At 47.3% G+C, this 16,551-nt stretch overlaps 1 protein-coding gene across 1 annotated transcript in view; it reads left to right on the forward strand.

Moving 5' to 3' along the window:
• Nucleotides 1-11,819, forward strand: part of LOC138551108 (asialoglycoprotein receptor 1-like) — a 212,147-nt gene extending 200,328 nt beyond the window's left edge. The window contains exon 6 of the mRNA XM_069642462.1: nt 11,527-11,819. Within this exon, the coding sequence (XP_069498563.1) occupies nt 11,527-11,683 (157 nt within the window). The 3' untranslated portion in view covers nt 11,684-11,819. The remainder of the gene's footprint in view (nt 1-11,526) is intronic.
• Nucleotides 11,820-16,551: the final 4,732 nt, after the last annotated feature.

The following is a 16,551-nucleotide window of genomic DNA, read 5'->3' on the forward strand; positions in this document are numbered from 1 at the left end:
TTACTCTTGAGTGGAGACTCAGCTTCTGAATGCTTCTGAACAATTTCCAGTGGTGAGAGGTCCCCAGATATACTATTCTGTCTCTCATCCACACTGCTGGCACACACACAGCAGCCAATCACACAGAAGGGCATTCATGCAGTCAGTCAGCCAATCAGGCACACAGTGCATTCAGGCCACACTCCTCCCTTTCAGACACTCACAACAAGGAATGTGGATTGGGACAAGTACCCAGCCATTCAACACTACACACTGCATTCAGGCCAGTTTCAGGCAGGGCTGTCTCAGTCTTTGTCTCACAGGCCAGAAACCAGACAACCACAACAAGAAGTGCATATTGGTCACACACTCCATTCACCCAGGTCCCACCCACAGGAGGTACCCACAACATACAGTCAAAGGGAAGGCTCCAGTCAGTCTAGCTGGGCCTTCACAACAACACCATATATGGAACTTCCACCCAACAGCCAGTCAGGGGGAAGGGACAGAGTCAGGGCATCCCAGGACTTTGGGAAAACAAGACAACAGGCAATAGAAAGCAAGAGGCCACAGGGGCCATCTTGTTTCTATCAGGAATCAACTGATCCCAATGGCAGGGCCTGGGTATCCCAAAATGGAGGACACCCAGAGCACCTGTCCAATTCAGCATGGAGCTGCCACCAGCCCATACCCTGCTCTGTGGGCCACCCACAGGTGCCCAAAAACATACACTAGGGGCACAGGGTTGTACCCCTACCCATGGGTGCCATAAGGGTATCCCATGGGTCTGTTCACCAAACCAAAAGAGAGCTGCACTGCCAGGAGTCCCAAATGGACTCCTGGGCAGAAAACATAACAGAACACACGATAAAAGGCAGAAAAGGACAAGGATTCAGAGGCCCTGTCCCTCTGATGCATTTCCAGCATCACAGATACACATTAAAAAGGTTTCTTTCATGCTGCATTGTTTCTGTATAGTTAGTTTGTATTAAAACTACACAAAGGCCCCCATTACGAGGCTGCCGGTCTGGAAAAAATTGCTAGTAACAGTTACCGGCACCTTTTCCAGACCGGCATTCTCTGAGCCTGCCGGTACGGGCAGTGAACTACCAGCAGGCCTGACCTGCCGGTAGTTCAGGTGCCTACCGGCATAAACATCACTGAAGCACCGGCATCGTTAGCAACAATGCCAGTGCTTCCATGGGACTCCGTGGGAAAGGGAACTTACCATTCCTCTGCATCCCGTAATATCCCAGTATTACTGGGATAGCAGGTGGCAGAAACCGTAAGCCCAGGTTGCTGGTACCGGCCGGCCTACCGGAAACCTCATAATGAGGGCCATAGCCCTTAATGAAAGGAGTGGTGTCTTCGCTGGAGTTCTGTGGAAGGGGGCCAGTGCAAAGTCAAGCTCCCCAGTAGTTTACATGTGTTCCCAGAAAGTTTCTATTAGCATAGCATTGAGACTGCTTTTCTCAATAAATTGCCCGTTGAAATTACAAAAAAATGATAAAACATAATATCACAGTGCTTGGTAGTTGGAAGAGCCCAGCATGAAGCACTATATGACAATCTGATTATTATTATGTAATGATCTTACACAGTCATTGGCTAGTGTGTTGCCATCGTGTCATGCTATTATTACCTGCAGCCACAACCTCTTGTATCCTATAACGTTATAACTGCATGCACTTATATTGTGGTAGAATGTTGTGTGTACCAAAAAGCAGGGACGGCGTTGGGGCCTTTCAACTTTTTAATTTGAAATGAGCAAGTAACCCTATGTTGGCAGTCTTACGAGACAGCAACATATTTCTTTAATTCAGGAGTTTACATGTGTGCTTTGCCGCGGGCAGGTTACAGGATGCCTTTGGTGGTATCACTACCTTAATTCGGCACATTAAATGTGCACTTTACAATGTGTACATTACAGGCTGCCTATGCTGGCGACCTCTGGCCGTCACCTCTCTCAGGCCTCTTGCAGTTTCCAGCAGTGTTGTTATCACTTCATTATCTTTTACTCTGGTTTCATCTGCATTAGCCACTTCCTGTAAAAGAGTGATTACTAGCTTTATAGAGGACATTTAGTGCTTCAGTTCCCTGCTGGCTGCCAGTTGCATGATAATCTGCAGCTATTAAGATATTCCTTGCATTCCTTTGTCTCTATTATAAAGTAATCACTCCATGGGGCCCCACAAGCCCTGACACATCTTCAGCCCGCCCTGCTAGAAGGCACTTCTTCCTTCCCTTCGTCGCACTAGCAGCCTGGCCTTTGACACTGCTCTCAAACACCATGTTCCAGATATTCACCACGACCTCTGCAGTAGTGTTGCAGCCGGTGCATTGTAGTACTGGCCGTGTGTCCGTCCCTGGACGTGCTCTCTCTAAAGGTGTCCGCGTTCTCACTTCCTGTGCTGCAGGCGTGCACCACCTCCTGTGTTGCCAGGCAACCAAGTGCCCTTCCCGCTTCACGTACGTCACGTGGACCGAAACCACAAACAAGCTGCTCGCGTTGTACGTGCAGCCGCACATGTAGACTGATCAGACAGCCCATTTGCTGGGATATTTGGTACCACAATTGCTTGTCACAGCGATGCCCGCCTCGTCATGCAGTGTCTGCTACCAGGAAACCACGAGGACAACACCCAGAGCTGCCATTGCATCGCATTTCAGTGAAACATAATTGAAACGCGTTGTGGAACCGCTGATGCAAACCTGGAGCGAGAGAGCACGCCAGTGTGAAGCCAATTAATCACGCAGTCCACTGGACATAATGCAGCACAGGGAAGCACACAGTCCTGTTGGGACTAGGAAAGCCTGGAAAGCAGACAATTTTGTCTGCGTGGATGAGCTGTCAAGTTTTCCGCAGCCATGCGTGAGCTATGTTTGCTTTGAACTCTGGGAATTGTAGTTTTCCTAAATGTCAAATGGAAAAGAAATAAACACATGTCCCAGAATCGAAAATAAAAAAAAGCAGAACAGTATTAACTTCTCAGACATGACCATGGGGAACATTAGATTAGGCAGGATGTCCACTGATCTAATAAAATGGGGACACCCAGGCCAGCATGGATGGCACGCCCCGTAGCGTGGAAACAGTGTGTTCCGAGTGTATTGAAAGAGTGCTCTGGTGCCGCCGAAAGCCCATAACTGGCGTTGAGGTTGGCGAACGAACCCCAAACTCGGCACTGCTCGAACTTCAGCAATCCGGAGAAAATAGGTGAGGGAGATACGCTCTCCCAGTGTGTTCCTCCCGCCGTTGTAAAGAAAAGTCACCTGCCTCCCACCACCCAGCGCTTCCTACATGTCCATGCTTGTTCATGCTTGTAGCGGGTGGAAGGGTCTGGTATTTCCTGTGCCGGCTACTGGGTGCAGCGCCTCCTGACTTCACTGCAGGCTGTGCCCCAAGACTAACACTGAGGGCCCGCCTCAGTGTTAACAACCTTTTCGGTACTTAAGACCTATTCTGATGGTGATGCATTTTTCCGAAGTCGGTAATATATGTGGTGGTTACTAGGATGGGTAGGAAACCAACATAGCAACCGCCACATTCGTTACTTGCCACTTAAGACAGGTATTCTTGTGGCAGTCCTCCACTTTTAAATGTGAGCTAAAGTGGCACACATTTACGATACCATTTTGGTGCCAGTATTGTGGAGGAGTGCCACAGGAAGCCAGTCGCTGTGCAGGTGGGTGGGCAAACATTAATGTTTAGGGGGGTGGGATGGGTCGGACAGCACATAAAAAATAGGTCTTCTTAGCTTGAGTTCATAATATACTGTGCATGGCTTAAAAGAAAACTTGACTGCATGAAGGGCAGAATGTCACTACAAACTAAAAAACAAAAACACTGAAATAAATCACCAAATAAATTATCTCCAGGTCAAGGCTGGGCAACCTTAAGTGGAAGAGTTAACTAATCTGATGGCTAATCAATTCACAAAGGTCTTCCATCTCGGCAACACTTTCGTAAAATAACAATGATGTCGTTATTTATCGAAAGCTGGCAAGATTTCTCCATTGTGCCCGTTATACCAAAACACAATCACAATGTAATGTAATCGGCTATTTATAACACTCTTAATGCCCATAGGTTTCTAAGCGCAGATCCAGGGATCAAACCTGTGTTGCTCTGTGGCGTCTTGCTTCCAAGGAGAGTGCGTTGCCCCTGAGCTATCCTCCCGAGAGATATTTTGATATGTTACACCTCCCAGTGAAGGCAGTGCACTTGTGCACCATGAGGACACCCAGGCCCACTTGAGGAAAGTGGTGGAGTCTCCTTCAAGACAAACATAGCTAAGAAAAGTCAGATAGCTTGGTATCAGCTCTCCCTCCTGAGAAAAGTCAAGCCCTTCATCTCTCCAGACAGCTTCAGATCCACAATTCAAGCACTGGTCCTATCCCACCTGGATAGGGGCAAGGCCCTCCTCGAAGGCCTCCCATCGTCCTGCCTTGTGTCCCTGAAAAGTGTCCTACACGCGACCACATGCCTAATCAAGGGTCTACGCAGATACAACCACATCCCCCCGACCCTCCTTGACCTTCACTAGCTCCCACTGTACGCACAAATCAAGTTGAAGTCTTGATGCATCATCTATAAGACAGTTGCCCTCTGGTCACCCAGCTATCTCGTGGACAAACTCAACATCTCTAGCAGACAGCGTACCACCAAAAACAAGGACATGTGCATACTTGAAATCCACTACTGCAAAAAGGAAAGGACCAGAAAACAAGCATACGCTGCAAGACTTTGGAACCTCCTCCCCGTCAGCATGAGACACCCTCACGCTCCTACAATTCAGAAAAGAACTCAAGACCCACCTCTTTAAGGAGTCTCTCCTCCTCAACACCTAGGCCTTGACGTCAACCCTGCGCCACCTACCATGCCAGACACAGCCCACCCCTCTCTTCCCCGGGACAGCTGTACCCCTCTTCTGTCCCCCTCTGAATTCTACCCCTGCTGTATAGCTGTTCTCTTGTTACCTCTTAAAAGCACTCCATTATGCATCTGTCCTGTGTTATACCTCTGGAAAGCACACTGTTACTTCTCGAAGCTCGGTCTGTGCTCAATAACATCAAAATACTGAGTTGTATGTCCAGCAGGTGACATCCCACACCTCGACAAGTTTGCAGTTTTTGAGTAGCCCTTTCTTGGTTTGGGGTGAAGAAGAGTATGCTGCAGGTGGGAGGTACTGTCTTTTAAAGGAGTGATTGATGACATCTGGGTTGGCGTCTTGGATGGTCGAAGTGATTTTGTTTTTGGATATTGATTGTTGTGGCAAATAAGAATGTGTTGCATAGTTCAAATGAAGCTTGGAAGGGGTTTGGAAGGATGTTTGTGCCCCAAGGGTCATTGAGGGACTCAGGGTTCTTTTGGGGTGTTGGTAGCAGATGAAAGGTAGTCTGGGAAATTGGCTTTTTTTTAAGGTTATTTTTGTCTGAGGGCAGTATTGGATATGCCATTTTATTTCTAACCGCCGGGGGCCTGTTTTAAGAAGAAAAGCTCAGGTGCGTACCATATTTGTGATGCGTGCTGTGTTGTGCTGATTTCTGTGAATTTAAGTGGGGCTATGACATCCAAGGATGAACTACGGCTTTCATGGAAATCCAGTACTGATTATTGCTCGAGCTATTGTAAGAACTGTGGAGTTGGGTTGCGACTAGGGTCCATTACCTTCCTGTGATTGCTTTGTGGCTTGCTTCTGGATCTTGCCTTTTTCAGTACGGGCAATGTGGAAAGGGATGCTGACCATGGCAACCGGAGTTGGGGACGGACAGATATTGTGAAATCGAGACTAAATATTCCACCAAGTGTGTGTCCGGCAGAGTGGGTGTCCTTGAACGTGGCTGATGTCCAAAATCAGAGAAGCAGCTTAGGGTGGATCCTGTGTGTGTTAGGTCATTGCATACAAGCCAGTCGTTGAAGTCACCTAGACTCTTAGGTGTCAGCAGTCGAGGACTGTGTGGGTAAGCAGGTCTGCGAGCGACTGCGGGAAAGTTGGGATTGTGAGTCATCGTGAGAACGATGATAATAGTACGCATTTCAGCGGCGGTGATCCAGAGTTTGGGAGTGATGCAGAGTTGATGTGTCGTATGTTGAGGTGGTTTTGGAAGGTGATGATGACGCCTCCACTCGTACTGTCAATGTGATTTAGTTGAAGAATTTGAATGGTGGGAGATATAGAAACAGTTAATATTGTCGGAACGCCAGGATTCTATTATAAGGAGTCTGTCTAATTGTTAGGGAGTAGGTTGTGGATGAAGTCTCTTTTTCTACTGAACCTGCGTCTATGAGAAAACTCCTTATTTTCCTGCAGGGTTCTTGAGAGATTTGTAGTTTATAGGACGGGGCATGGTTTCGTGGGTCTGGTACTGGGGGAAGATGGACGTGTCTTCCATTTGGCTGGGAACAGTCTTTTGACGTGATGCTGAAGGTTATGGGGCTGGATTTGTTTCAAGAGTTCAAGGTGCGAAAGCTATCATTGGTTTCAGAAAGTGCAGATCCTCTGACGAATCAGGTGTACGGGGAAAGTCTTTAGTTCGAAGTGGGTGGGTACTGAGTAGAGGTTGGGGGCCTATTTGGTAGCTGTTAAGGAGCACTTTGATCGCTAGGTTATTTTGAAGTCTCTGGTTTTTTGTGTAGTCTTACCCATGGTATGAGGGTTAACCTGTCTGGTAAGTTTAGCCCACCGCGTGTGACAAGTGCATCGGAAACGTTGTGGGGTACTACGTTCTTCTCACTCACTCCCTACAGGTAACCATCAGATCATTGTTGTGCTTGCTGTTAGTCAATGGCTATTCCTGTACATTCGAGTTACTAGAAAGATATATCTGTGATAGGGTGCAGCAGGTATGTCTGGCACTGAACGTGTAAGTGCCTTCACTAAACTAAACAAATTCAAACAATTCCCACAATGTGCTCAAACAATGCTATTGAAAACCAAAATAATTTGTCTCTCGTTCATTTTTCATGCAGATCAATCATTTGACACTTTTCCACTTCAAATTGTGCACACCTTCCAAGGAAACTATATCTTTGCAAGTTGTGCAAGGAAACTATATCTTCCCTTGATCTCTATACCGTTCTTGATCACAAAACTACATTCGGGTTTCCACCTCCTATGTTGACAAACAAATTAATGATTCTCTGTCAGCTGACGGCTAAGTACATTTCTGCCAAACAAATGAATAAGCCTATGTCGGCTAGCTAGCACATCACTTCTGCCAACATGTGTTTCGCTTAGTGGTCCACATCATAGTTGTGTAGCCCCTAGTGAGCTTCTTCAGGGCAATATGAATTTCTCAAACATGGACTCTCTACAGGCTTCCCAGACTTTGGTGTGTGCCAAGTTGCATCTTGATTGAATGGGTTGGATTCCCTTTCATTAATGTGTTTGGTCTGAGGGACTTTTATCTGCAACAGCGGGGTAGGCATGTCAAGATGCCGACAGACTGAGGTTTCTAGTAGCTGAAGCATTTGCAATGTAATGGTTGCAGAGCTGTTATGCATGCAGTTAGATGTCTGCTTTGTTGTGATGTGCTGTAGTATTTAGAATAATTGGAGGAGACAGATTATTTCCAGTTGTAGGCTTTGTTGATGCTCGAATCGGTTTGTTATTGTGTTGATCGGTAGTAGACTTTTTGTATTGTATGAATATTTGTAGAGCACGAACGAAGACCAAGAGGCAAAACTGCCCCTGAGAGAGGTCTGCTTGTGGCAGACTACAGTATGTTGGATTGTACTCAAAGAGCGTTCTAAGCTAATGGTCCTAAGTATTAGCTGCAATTAAAGCAATTTGACATTAGCTGGATGTTAGTCAATTGAGTTGCAGATGTTTGCCTTTCTGTCAGCCAAGTTGACTTTTTCTTTAACCTTTCCAGCCAGCTTTCAGCCAGACTTATTTGGCAAGCCTCTTTCTTTGTCTCTGAATAGTGTTCTTTAAGCATAGGACAGTGTTTGAGCAACACTAGGCATTTATTTCCAGTTTACGTCCATGGATAAATCAAGCGCTCTATAAAATTCACAACAAATAATTAAATAATTGTACCATTGAAGAGGTCACTTCAATTTGGTGTGGGGGTGGTGGAGTACTCCTCTGGGGGGGATCCTCCACTGTGTTTGGAGGTTTGGTGATAGGGTTTACTGGAGTCTTTGCTTAGGCTCCTTTCTGCCTGTTTGCAGTTTTCGCAGGTGGTTTTTGCTTCATTAGTGCCGCGAGGGCAGAGATTAACTCAAGCACAGGACGCTTGTCCATTTCACAAAATGGACGCCTCCTAGTGCGTGATTTTAAAGGGGTTTAAACATTATTTTTGTAAAATTTTACATAGGAACTTTCATTAAAAACATGTTTATTATACATTTTTTGTTATTGCCCATCTTTTAAGAATATAAAATTTCTGAGTGCACTATTCTGCGTGGCGGATTCTAATGAACAGATATGTAAGCACACATGTTGAGCACCTTATGAGACAGAAGATTAAACCTGAAAGCAGGGAAGTGCTTTTGTGAAAGAAATTATTATCTTGGACACCCTTTGGAATTCAAAGTGTTTGACCAAGGGGCAACTTAGTCAAGGTGGTTCAGTCAATTCTGGACTAGTCTATAGGGCAATGCCCAAAGTTCAGTCCAAACATAGTGGTGTGGGCCAGCAGCTTTGGTTAAAGTGGGCCAGGTTGATAAGCTACTTCACTGTGCAGCTCATAGTTTTGACCAGTTTTGCTGAACAAATATTCCTAAAATGTACAATTTGCGAAACATTTCATCAAAAAACTCCCCCTTGGGTACTACTCAACCAGTCTGCCACAAAAGGAACAAATTGCCATTTGCGGCTGCAGGACACCTTTTCATTGGTGCCCGAGCCAATATTATGCCACAGTCCAAATCTAGATACAGAGTGGGCAACTCCTTCCAGCGCAGACAAACATTTGTCTTGTGACCCGCCAAATATAATATAAAACTCGCCAAGGGTTGTGGCTCTTTAATGGAACCTTTGAGAAAGTCATTGAAGAAAGTCTGCAAGTTCATTTCGGCTGAGGAACAGCAAGGGCCTTTTAGTGTGTGCAAAATAATGATTGCCAAAAGCCCAAAACATCATAGGTCTCACCCCAACAGGGCTTTCATCGAAGGCGAGTAAGATAGATCTAACGGTGGTGCTACCACAATACAGTGCGGCAACAGCATCTGTGGTGGCGTGTTCCTCGAGGGCACTGAGACCACTGACCTCAAACTACTCAAGGATTGAGCACTCGCCTGTGTCTGCAGTGTCAATATTTCAAGCAGTACTGGATGGATGGTAAAAGTAAACATAGCCTTGGTTAGCTAAGCTTAAGGAATACACCTATGACCTATCCTACAGACCAGGCATATTGAACGTGGTGGCTGGCTGTCTCTCCAGCTTCCCTGATCCCTGGGAAGAGCAGAATGGGATGATTGTGATGAAGACATGGTAGTGTCTGTTTACAAAACTGTGCCTTTGTTAGTCGGGCTAATAGTTCGGAAGAAGTGTGGACAATCTTTTTCACGGTCAAGGGTAATGCACTCCTCCATCACTCAATGTATCTGAGTAGTGCACTTCATTCCACAGTGTAGTGGATGAAATCGTGTGGTAGCTGTAGATACGTGGTTACACTTAAGCAGTAAGTAAGTAATAGTAAGGTTACTTTTCTAACTGGCCTGGGGTTAGATTGGTCAGCCATCTGTCCAATGGTGATTGAATTCCTGGGTGACATTTTTAAAAGAGAGGTTACACTAGTGGTCCTCATAACTGACAACGGGTCGAACTAACAACCCATCCGATAACAATGGGCCTCATTCCGAGTACGGCGCTAACCAATGGCGCTATTAACGCCTTGGTTGACGCCGTACCCGGACCGGCAGCGCCTTGGTGGTTGGCGGAATTACCGCCCCATTCCAAGGTTGGCGGGGCGGTAATTCCCCAATCCCCATTTACCCTTCCCCATTCCCATTCTTGCCCCATAGGGCATAATGGGAGTGGGGAAGGCGTCAATTACGCCACCGTAAATTACGGTGGCGTAATTAACATCAAGGTCCCTTAGCGCCATGGTTTTTAACGCCTGCTAAAAGCAGGTGTTAAAACCACCATGGCGCTAAGGGAAGTCGGAGTATGGCGGTAAGGGATTACCGCCACCGCTCTCGTTAGCGGTGGCCGCTATCCCTTACCGCCATACTCGGAATGAGGCCCAATATTCTTAATGGACTATAACAGAACCCATCACAGCTCTGCTCTCTACCAGCCACATTACAATGGGCTGGTAGAGCGTTTTAACAGGGCTCTGAGTGAATGTGTTCACAGGGGCATAATGGGACAGTGCTATGTGAATGTAGGCACTTTGGAAAATATCAATGTATGCAGACATATAGAATGTTGCTTGACTAAAGTGCTACAATTGCACCTCGTGAAGGGGTGCACAGAAAGGTCGGACACAGGCCTAAGAGTTTAGTATGTAAGTATGTGAGGTGTAGGTCACATGTCATTGATTTCAATGTCAAAGCTGCCCAAGAAAATACTTAACTGCCACAATTGGCCAACAAAGCAAGGTAGGACAGTATCAAAGGGTTCAAAACATCTACCATCATTATCAGGGATGTGGTTACATTTAAGGAACCGGGTCACACCAGAAGAGGGAGTTTGAAATCTAGCTTGCCAATGGATGTTATGTGGTTCTCAATGCAGATGTCAATGAGCTGGACGGCAGAGACTGGGATGTGCAAAGGATGGCAAATTACCCTCAGGAGGTGAACCCAAGAGGTACTAGGAGTGTTATAAGTGGGTTTGTTTTCGAGATTGGCGGGGATACAATGTTGGTGAAAGGACCATAAGATGTGCAATCAGTTGGCAGGAGGGCCCTATAGAAGGTAAAGTGAAAACCCACAGATTTGTGGTCTGTGTCCCTGCACGTGACATGATCTAAAGGGGTCAAGCAGACCTTTTATGTGCTCTACTGTACGAATGGACTTGTGTTATTGCTTGTGGCTTTAGCATCTTTCGTCCTAGAACATTATGACCTCTTAGAATGTTGCAGATGTAGAAAGTTAGGTTCTGAGTTAGGTATTGGCACTAGGGCATTGTGGACGGGACTGGCAATTGGTACATCAGACCTTGCACACTGAAGTATTGGGGTTCTTCATGATACAGGAACCAGGCATGAGACATATATATGTAAAAGGAAATTACTTTATTTAGTTACAGGGTACGTTATAGGAAGTGGGTAGGAGCTCAAGGTGTACACATCTTCTCTAGTCTCTCTCCCATCCTGTGTGTCCTATCTGACACTTATGGAACCTTGGTATAGTGTAGATTCCAGACTACTAGGCTACATTCTTATACTTGCATTTGTGCACCAAAGTAGCATACTACACACACCCACCTTGTATGGCATCTATCCGCCATGTATCATTTCTACTTGCCTTTACCTCACAAGTGGCTGGTTATAGCATCATTGGGGCAACCCCGGTGTAGGCTGATGAGATGTGTGATGACAGTGTGATGCTGCTTCTCTTCTCATCCTTTCCTGTCTCTCTTCTCATAGGCAATGGATACCTGGCCAGCCGGATGAGTACTTTCGCCTCGGGCTGGGAGGTGGCGAGGATTGTGCCCACATGCATCAACAAGGCCAATGGAACGATGAGCACTGCTCCCGCCTCTACAATGCTGTATGCGAAAAGAAAATGCTGGAGAGCCTGTGAAAGAAGTACTATCCCGAGGCTCTCAACTGGGTGGAGGGAGAGCATTGCATACATATGAGGCTTGTGGGGTGTGAAGGGCCCTCAACACATTAGAGAGAAGAAATCAGACTTTCTAATAAAGTTCTTTACCATGCTAGACTTGTGTTTGATCATGTTCTTCAACAAGGGGGACCTTCTACTGCTCTTCCAATGCACCACAGTCCTGTTTTGTAACAGTCTCGATTGATTTAAGCCAAGGCACAGGCCTCCCATCCTGCTCCAGCATCAACTACTCCCTCCCCACCCCCTATTGATCTGACCCAGCGGGTCACAAAACTGGTGGCCAGCCACCTTTTTACTCAGAGCTCCCAGGGTGGCCTTGCCCGGGCAGCCGGCAAAGGTGAAGGGTGATATCTCTTTACTGTGGCACTAAAACACTGCTCCTTCAAATCTCTGGCCTGGTAGTCGACTGCTTTCTACTCGGGTCCCGCTGTATTTTCTGCTATGCCGTGATGTTTTCCCCCAGGCATCCCGCAGCCTTTCTGTCCCCCTGATGTCCCACCGTTAATGCTGCATATTTTCATTGTTCTCTCTAGCGTCCGACTGTAATTCATGCTGTGCTATGATTTTGCCCTGGTGTCCCACCATAAATGAGGCTTTATTATGATTTGGCTCCCTACTGTGACACAACTCCCTATGTCTTCCCTTCCTCCCTATGTTCCCACTTTCATCCAGAAAAAGCTGTTGCACACCATCCACCGCGAGAGATACCAGCCCACAACACGTTGCCTCACCGTGCCTTTTGACAGCCATCTTAACCAAGGGCATAACAACCGAGAAGTTGCCTAAACAGGTACCAGCACTGAAATAGCCCCATGGACCCATTGTACGGGGCCTCTATACTGCTGACCAGGGTCACCATTAACCTTTCTAAACTAACTTGATGAAAGACCTGGTCAAAAACCTCTTGGCTCAAAAATATACCATACACGGACCAACTAAGCCACTCGCACACAGCAGTTTAACACCTATCCCAATAGGCCACAGCCAACAGAACTCTACAAATCTACAGCCCACTTACATACCACAGCCCGGCCAATGCATCCTATCTCCACGGAAGCCGAGGCTTCCTTCCGGACACAAATGCGTCTTTACCGTTGACGCAGAACACCTAGAAACCGGTGTGCATGCAGAGCTCAGAACACTTCCACTCTGCACGCATCAATACAACAGCAGTTATCATGCATTTTTCCCCACTCCCCTAATATAACTCTTCCCTCTCTCGTTCAGATCAGCAGAGCATCTTCAAAATCATGCTTGTGGCAGGCGTGTGCGGTATAAATCCCGGTAGCATGACAGAATATTCCCTGCAATTCCCCAGCCCCCCTTCTCTGCTAGTGTACCTCTCTGGCAGGGGAGATCCCAGTCCCTAGCAATCACCACTTTTATTCAGCACCCAGTTTGGATCCACAGCAACCCTGCCTTTCTAGCACTGGATGTAAACAGTACGGACAAGCAACTTCACTTTTTAATGTCATTTTGGAGCTGCAAAGAGAAGCCCCTCCTATTTTTGTTTATTGTTTAAAGCATGGACCTAGCTCGAGAGCAGTGGAGCCATGGGCGTAATTATAGGGGGAGACGGGGGTGTTTGTCCCCCCCCAACTTACATGGCACACCATTTTTCCCCATTCATTTGGCAGGGGCACGTTTTCTTCTGATGTCATATCCCCCCCAACATTTTCAGCAAAGGTTACTCCACTGAGTGGAGCGCTGTACAAAGTGTGAGTAGCCAGCATTTGGGCTGCCATCTTTTAACAGTAGCGCAGCACTGTGAGGCGTGTTAATCAGTATGCGCGTCAATTTGAATTAGTCCTTGGTCAGGTGTTGTTGAAAGAGCCATGTTTTGAGAGATTTGCTCAATCAGACAATTGTGGGGGCATTCCGAGCCGATACCAGGATCGAGTTCCAGAGTATGGGTGCATGACAAGAGAAGGATTGTTTGCCGGTCCTCCCTATGCGGACGAGTTGAGAATCAAGCCGGTTGGTCGATTTGCTGTGAGAGGAGCGTATGCCACCAGTTATGTGGTGTTTAGCCACCAGGTACGCTGGTGTGCTAGTTCTGACTGCTTTCCAGATGATACATGCGGTCCTGAACAGTATCTTGGCTTGGAGTGGAAGCCAAAGTAGTTTTTGTAGGATGGGGTTAATTTGGTCAGGTTTCCGTGCTCCTGTAATAATACGTGCTGCAGCATGGCAGACGGCTTCTTTGTATGAATTCAAAAATGTATTTGGCACTCTTTGCTTCGAACGAATAGGTGCGGGTATAAAGCAGTTACATAACCAAGTGTCCATTTTTTAACCGGTACCAGGAATTGGCTAGACCCTGGCATGTGTGCAGTTGCGGTGATAATGTGTTCCATTCCTTGTCTGCCGGAACCTTACATGAGTTCAGAGTGATCTCAAAATTGGAATGCCTTGAGAAGGTTTGTCAGAGGACATGGGAGCCATTTCGCTGCACACATTAACCAAGTATTAGTTGGATCGTGGCCTTTGGGGTGAGGTCTGGGGTCCGGTCGGAAAACTTGTGTAAACTCGAAACATTGCCAGTCTGGTTCCAGTTTGATATTCCCAGTGATATTCCAGTCTGACATTGTCAGGAAGCTCTCTTATTTGAGATTCCCACAGTGTTCCCAGTATAGAATCCCAGGTAACATAGGCTTTGTCAGGAGGGAATTGATGTCCACGAGGTGACCCGGGAGGATAGCTCAGCAGCAACGTGCTCGCCTTGGAAGCAAGACGACACGAAGCAACACAGGTTCGTTCCCCGGGTCCGCGCAGAAACCTCTGGGTATTTAAGCGCGTTATAAATACGGAACTAAGACAAAAAACAATTACGCAACACAAAAAAAACTATTCCTGTAACAGCGTCTCGATGCCCGCGGGCTGTGTGAGCGCTTTAAAAATGCAAAAAATAAATAAATAAAAACCCTGCACCTAGACCCATTTACTGAGATTATATCCCACTGCTGAGCGTGGTTCCTCAATCATGGCAAGAAGGCCACTGTGAGAACATGCAAAGACCTACTGCTGGATGATACACTGATTTATTTCAAAGGAATGAGCGGGAGGCTAGGTATGAAGGAACATGAGACGATCCTACAAGTTAGTCATTCGATCTGTGGTCCAGGTGACTCCCTCCTGGCCATAGAGGAGTTTGACTCCATAGATGGGACCACAGTTGCAGGAACATTCTTAGCAGCATCTTTATTGATTAAACCCCTGTCACAGGTCAGTATTCATCTTGAGAGGTAGGTAGCACCCTAGAGCCAAGCAAGTCCCACCGGTACATCCATATTCTACCAGCCCCTTTCTCAACCGCACTGCAGCATGCGCACATCATCCATGCAACATTCTAGAAACCCGTACGCGACATCTCCAGCCCCACCGGCCACACATCATGTTTAGGGTCACTCCTCTAGCAGGCACTCAGAAACCAGACACAGGGCCTCATTATGAGGAGTGCAGTAAAAATGGGGTCATTACTGCCATGGAGGAACTATCATGTCCTTGCTCGTTTGGCGCCACTAATAGCGGGTGATTACGAGTGCGCGAGCACGCGCAAACCCCCATGCCGGTAATGGCCATACCACCATGGCGCTAAAGGCCCCCCAATCCCCTGATATCGCCATCATGGGACCCGCGGATACCGCCTCCGCCTAGGAGGCACCCCTTAATACGGACCCGGTAATAACATCATGCTAATACTGGGCTCTTAATACCGGACCCAGAAGTAATGTCATCGCGTCAGAACGGGAAATGCTCCAGCGGCCATCTTTAAAAACACAATCCATTTCAATCCTCCCAAACCACCAGTTGTGTTCAGGAGAGACCAGTGCCAATCTATTCAACAAGGCTACCAGGAAATGAAACCCCCGCCTGTGCAAGAAGCGTTTTTTTGGACGAAGAACTCAACATGTTGGCGGACACCCTTGCTGCCCATGCTAAGGAGATTAACCAGCACAACCTCAAAAGGGAGGTGCAGCAGCGAAAAAAGGAGGTCTGGGAGGAGGTAGCCCGCAAGGTCTCGGCAGTCGGCACCACCCCACTGACAGTCAAAGACTGTAAGAAAAGGTGGGATGACCTCTGCCTCAGGGTACGGAAAATCCTGGCCAGCCATAGGAGGGAGGCCATGGCCACAGGCGGGGGTCCCCACTCACCCACAAAACTAATGTGCTGGGAGTAGACGTGCAGTACCTTCATACAGATGGAGTCCATCAAGGGCTTCAGGGAGATGGAAATGGGTGCCTCAACATCAGGAGATGGAGGTGAGTAACCCTGCAGATCCCAGTAGGGGAAACCATGATGTAGCACAAGTGATCTGGAATAGAGTCTAGGCAAGGCAATGCATGTCCCAACACACACATCAACATATCTTTGTCCAGATGGAGGCCCAAACCCTGCCACACTGAAATGCATGCTGAGTGCCAATCCCATTACCAACACACAGCCAACACACACGGACCGTGCCCATGTAATACATCACACAAACCCCAATACAACGGCATGCCACCTGCCATGCAGCATCCCTGGATTGAGACGTCACAGCAAATGCCAAAATGCCACCTTCATACTACCCTGTGTGACACACCTGTAAGATATGAATGCCTGATGAATGAAATTCTCCACAGCACCATATAATGCATCTTGCATGTAACACCATCACTGATGCCCTGCATCTCTTCTACCCCCCAGGCACCGATGGAGAGGATGCCAGCGAGGAAACAGCCACAAGGGCATCCATGTCCCGGCACAAGACAACTCCCACAGGCAAGACCACCTCCGGGGCAGCCTCGCAGGCCACACCAAAACCCAGGGCGAGTGCCCAGGCC

This window comes from Ambystoma mexicanum, chromosome 1q (assembly GCF_040938575.1).
Source record: "Ambystoma mexicanum isolate Mex_15411 chromosome 1q, UKY_AmexF1_1, whole genome shotgun sequence".
NCBI lineage: Eukaryota > Metazoa > Chordata > Amphibia > Caudata > Ambystomatidae > Ambystoma > Ambystoma mexicanum.